The 4,365-nt window shown below is 39.0% G+C and overlaps 1 protein-coding gene across 1 annotated transcript; it reads left to right on the forward strand.

Moving 5' to 3' along the window:
* The first annotated feature begins 1,545 nt into the window (after positions 1-1,545).
* On the forward strand, positions 1,546-2,493 carry LOC108385735 (olfactory receptor 56A3-like). The gene has a single exon (XM_036996493.2). The coding sequence runs from the start codon at positions 1,546-1,548 to the stop codon at positions 2,491-2,493; it is 948 nt and encodes a 315-aa protein (XP_036852388.1).
* Positions 2,494-4,365: the final 1,872 nt, after the last annotated feature.

The following is a 4,365-nucleotide window of genomic DNA, read 5'->3' on the forward strand; positions in this document are numbered from 1 at the left end:
GCCAGTAAGATAAAAAAGACAGAGTGATGATGTCCATCAGATTCCCTTGTCCTTGCTATTAACTACACCTTTGCATTTTCTATATGTCTACTGAGGTTCAGTCTAAAAACTTCCTCAAGTTCTATCTTCAGTTCACTAATTATCTTTTCAACTGTGGCCAATCTACTCTTAAAGCTAGCTTTTAAGATACTTGTTTTATTTATTATATATTTGCATTACTAGGAGCTATGATTTATTCTTTTAAGTGTGCTTTTCTATTATAGTTTTAAACTTATATTTCATTACTTAAAGCCCAGTAAGGAAATTTTTCAACATTCTCGCCAAACAGATCCAATATCTTTGGTTTTTATTCATGATTTTTTTAATGAATCTCCTCTTTTACTATATACAACTCCATCTCTTCAGAATTTTTGTGTTGAAGTTCTTAGAGGCCTGAGATTTAAAAAAATTAAGAATTTGGGCTTGTTTCTGTTATTTTATGGGGCCACTACCAAACCAGGATAACTTTTTTGAGCCAAACAGTTGGTTTGAACTCAGGCAACAAAGTCACATGAGGACTAACCTGTGTTTCAGAATCTACAGGGACGATTTCTCCCATATAACAAGCTTTGAGGTAGGTAGTTTTGTTTGCAATTCCAGGTGGGAGTGAGAGATGGAGATGAAGGATTGTTTCTAATGCACACCTTTGTTCGGTATGTAGTGCTGTAAAGCCCTGTCTTAATGGGATATTACCTATTAGATTCCCCAGCTGCTTGAGCCTGAATTTTATCTTCTGTCACTGGATTTTAGGTCCTGAAAAATGGTGCATAAGTTCATGTAATTCTCAAATGCCCTCAGATTGAAAGCCAATATTAGTATTCAATTTTATGACTAGATTTTACTCAATCCCTACTCTGATAGTTCTTTCTTTCTTACCTGCTCATGGATGTATTCAAGGTATTCAAATATAGATCTAGTCATTGATATAGCTATAAATATAGGAATGGGGATGGGTATTTATGCAGATAGAGATTAGATATGGACACAAAATAGATGATTTTTATTCATTTTTGTCAGGTTTGGTCTGTGTACCTTGTCTATCCTCCCTCCAGAAAGTCTCACCTTTTACTGCCTTAAAAACTTGAGAGTGGCTGCCCTCTAGCCTTTAGAACCCATTTCTATGTATTTTAATATTTGCACTGAAATGTTTCTCAGCCTTTGATTTTAAATAACACTTGATACCTAAGTAACTTGATTCACTGAATATTAGCCAAGCAAATAAATTGAAAAGATACATTCACACAAGAGAAAATGTAAGATGAAACACAGCTGAAAAAACAAAGATGGGGAAACACTATTTTATCTATTCAACAAATGTCTAGTAGCCACCTGTGTGTCCAAAAGATGGACTAGGCACAAGGGATGTGGGGTGGATGAGGTGGACTGTGTCCTTACCTTCAAGGATTGCACAAGCTAAGTGCATAGTCATCAGAGCCTAGGGAAGAATTAACTCTTTCTCTCTTCTTCAGCTACTCAAGGATACCTACCTTGCTAAAGTCACGGTCAATGCTGCCCTATAGTAATGGTTCCCTCACAATTGAAGTCTCTGAGTTCCTCCTAAATTGTTTTGTCAGGTCCCCCAGCTGGCAGCTCGGGCTGTCCCTGCCCCTCAGCCTCCTCTTCCTCTTGGCCATGGGGGCCAACACTATTCTCCTCATCACCATCTGGAGGGAGGCCGCTCTGCACGAGCCTGTGTACTACCTGCTCGGACTTCTCTCCCTGCTGGACATGGTGCTCTGCCTCACGGTCATCCCCAAGGTCCTGGCCATCTTCTGGTTTGACCTCAGGTCAATAAGCTTCTCTGCCTGCTTCCTACAGATGTTCATTATGAATAACTTCCTGCCCATGGAGTCCTGCACCTTCATGGTCATGGCCTATGACCGCTATGTGGCCATCTGCCACCCACTGAGGTACCCGTCCATCATCACTGACCAGTTTATAGCAAAGGCTGTTGTCTTCATCTTGGTCCGGAATACATTTTTTACTGCACCTATTCCCATCCTCTCTGCCCAGCTACTTTATTGTGGAGAAAATATAATTGAAAACTGTATCTGTGCCAACCTCTCTGTGTCCAAGCTCTCCTGTGATAATGTTGCCCTTAACAAAATCTACCAATTAATTGTGGCCTGGACTCTTCTGGGATCTGATCTCATCCTTATTTTCCTCTCCTACACCTTCATCCTCCAAGCTGTTCTTAGACTCAAGGCCAAAGGGGCAACTGCCAAAGCCCTGAGCACATGTGGCTCTCACTTTATTCTCATCCTTTTCTTCAGCACCATCCTGCTGGTTTTTGTTTTTACCCATATGGCCAAGAAAAAGATTTCTCCGGATATCCCTGTCTTACTTAATGTCCTGCACCATGTGATTCCTGCAGTTCTCAACCCTATTGTCTATGGGGTACGAACCCAGGAAATTAAAAAGGGAATTTGGAAATTTTTGAGGCGGGGTGGATGACAGCAGAAAGTAATCGTGTTCTTGCTTTGCTTTTCTCAATCAAGAATATTCAAATCACAATCAGAAGGCAGGGACTGAGAGAGAAAAGTACAGTCTTAATCTTCTCCCTGGATATGCCTGATAATATGAACTCTATGGTTACCCACAGTCACATCCGGTTTCTTACCATTGCATGGTTTCCTGGCATAGACTAAAAATATAGATATAACCTTCCACTATGCTTCCTAGACCAGGTGCTAAGAATTTTGATGGGTCAAGCATCAAACCTAATTGTCTACCATGATTCAGTTCCAAGTAGAGCTAATGAAGATGGAAAATCAATACTCACTTAAAGGTATGTGGCCATTGGGAAATATTAGTACTTAGAAACAGTACATTGACTTTGGAAGAGTAAATATAAATTTAAAAGCCAACTGTTAATTGTAATGCCCCCTTTCTTTTTCCCTGCCCTTGTCCCTCCCTTCCCACCCATCCTCCCCAGTCCCTTTCCCTTTGGTAACTATTAATCCATTCTTGGGTTCTGTGATTCTGCTGCTGTTTTGTTCCTTCAGTTTCCTTTGTTATTATACTCCACATATGAGTGAAATCATTTGGTACTTGTCTTTCTCCACTCGGCTGCGTGGGGGGCACGAGGAGGGCTGTACAACACAGAGAAGACAAGTAGTGATTTTACAGCATCTTACTACGCTGATGAACAATGACTGTGAAGGGGTATGTGGGGGGGACTTGGTGAAGGGGGGAGCCTAGTAAACATAATGTTCTTCATGTAATTGCAGATTAATGATAACCAAAAAAAAGCCAACTGTTAAAAAATGTTTAAAATAACCATGATGCTTTAATATTTTCTTTCAGGCATCTAAAAATACTTATTGAAAGTTATTTTATGTCCACCATACTACAGAAAATGGGAATCTAACATAAATAAACCTTGATCCCATTACTCAAAAAGTATATGCCCTAGGAGAAAAGGCAAAATATATAAAATCAATTACACTGCAATGGAATAAGAGTTAGATTAAAACACATAAATAAAGTACTTTTGGAAGCCCACAAGAGATAGGGATTTATTTCTCTGGGTGAGACTCATTTACCTATCTTATCTCCTCCTTTGGTCTATTCAGTCTAAACTGCCTCTCTAGCAGTTTCTCAAAAACATGAACCATATTCCTGCTTTCTGGATCTTTTTATTTGTTCCTCTGTCCACACAATTCTCTCCCTCAGGTCCACTGGATCTCCCTGACCACTGTATTTAAAGTAGTACTGAACAATATTCCCCCAAAACACAAATGATATCCTCATGCCTTCTCTGTTTTACTGTTCTGCATAGCATTTATCACTATCTAATGACCATAAATTTTACTCATTTATTTGTTTAGTAAGTCTACAGTCACTAAAATTTAAGCAGCACAAGGGAAAGAATTTTTTCTGTGTGTTCACTGTATATCCAGGGCCTGAACAGTGGTTGACACATGATACAGACCCACAAATATTTGTTAAATAAATGACCAAATAAATGTCAAATAAATGATTGAATGTATGCTAGATACTAGGAATATAATTCATACAAGGTCCTTATCCTCTGGATTTTTAACTTTAAATACCAAGAAGGAGGAAGAAAGCATATTTCATTAAAGATTCCATGATCCAAGTAACTGTGTGTGGACCATTGCCATAGTACAGGTAGGGGCTTCAGATAGGATCAGAAGTATATTTTTAGATACTTTGAGTTTGAAAACACATGAAACATACAAGTGGAAGAGTATGGTAAGACTTACAGAGGTTGGCACTCAAGTAAAATACAAACTTGTGAATTGACTACAGACTGTAACTGAAGCAATAGAAGTAGATGGGATGGCCGAAGGAAAGAATATA

This window comes from Manis javanica, chromosome 11 (assembly GCF_040802235.1).
Source record: "Manis javanica isolate MJ-LG chromosome 11, MJ_LKY, whole genome shotgun sequence".
Taxonomy (NCBI): Eukaryota; Metazoa; Chordata; class Mammalia; order Pholidota; family Manidae; genus Manis; species Manis javanica.

Excerpts from the sequence above, each read along its gene's own strand:
- LOC108385735 (XM_036996493.2), top strand. The coding sequence starts at position 1,546 with ATGCTGCCCTATAGTAATGGTTCCCTCACAATTGAAGTCTCTGAGTTC.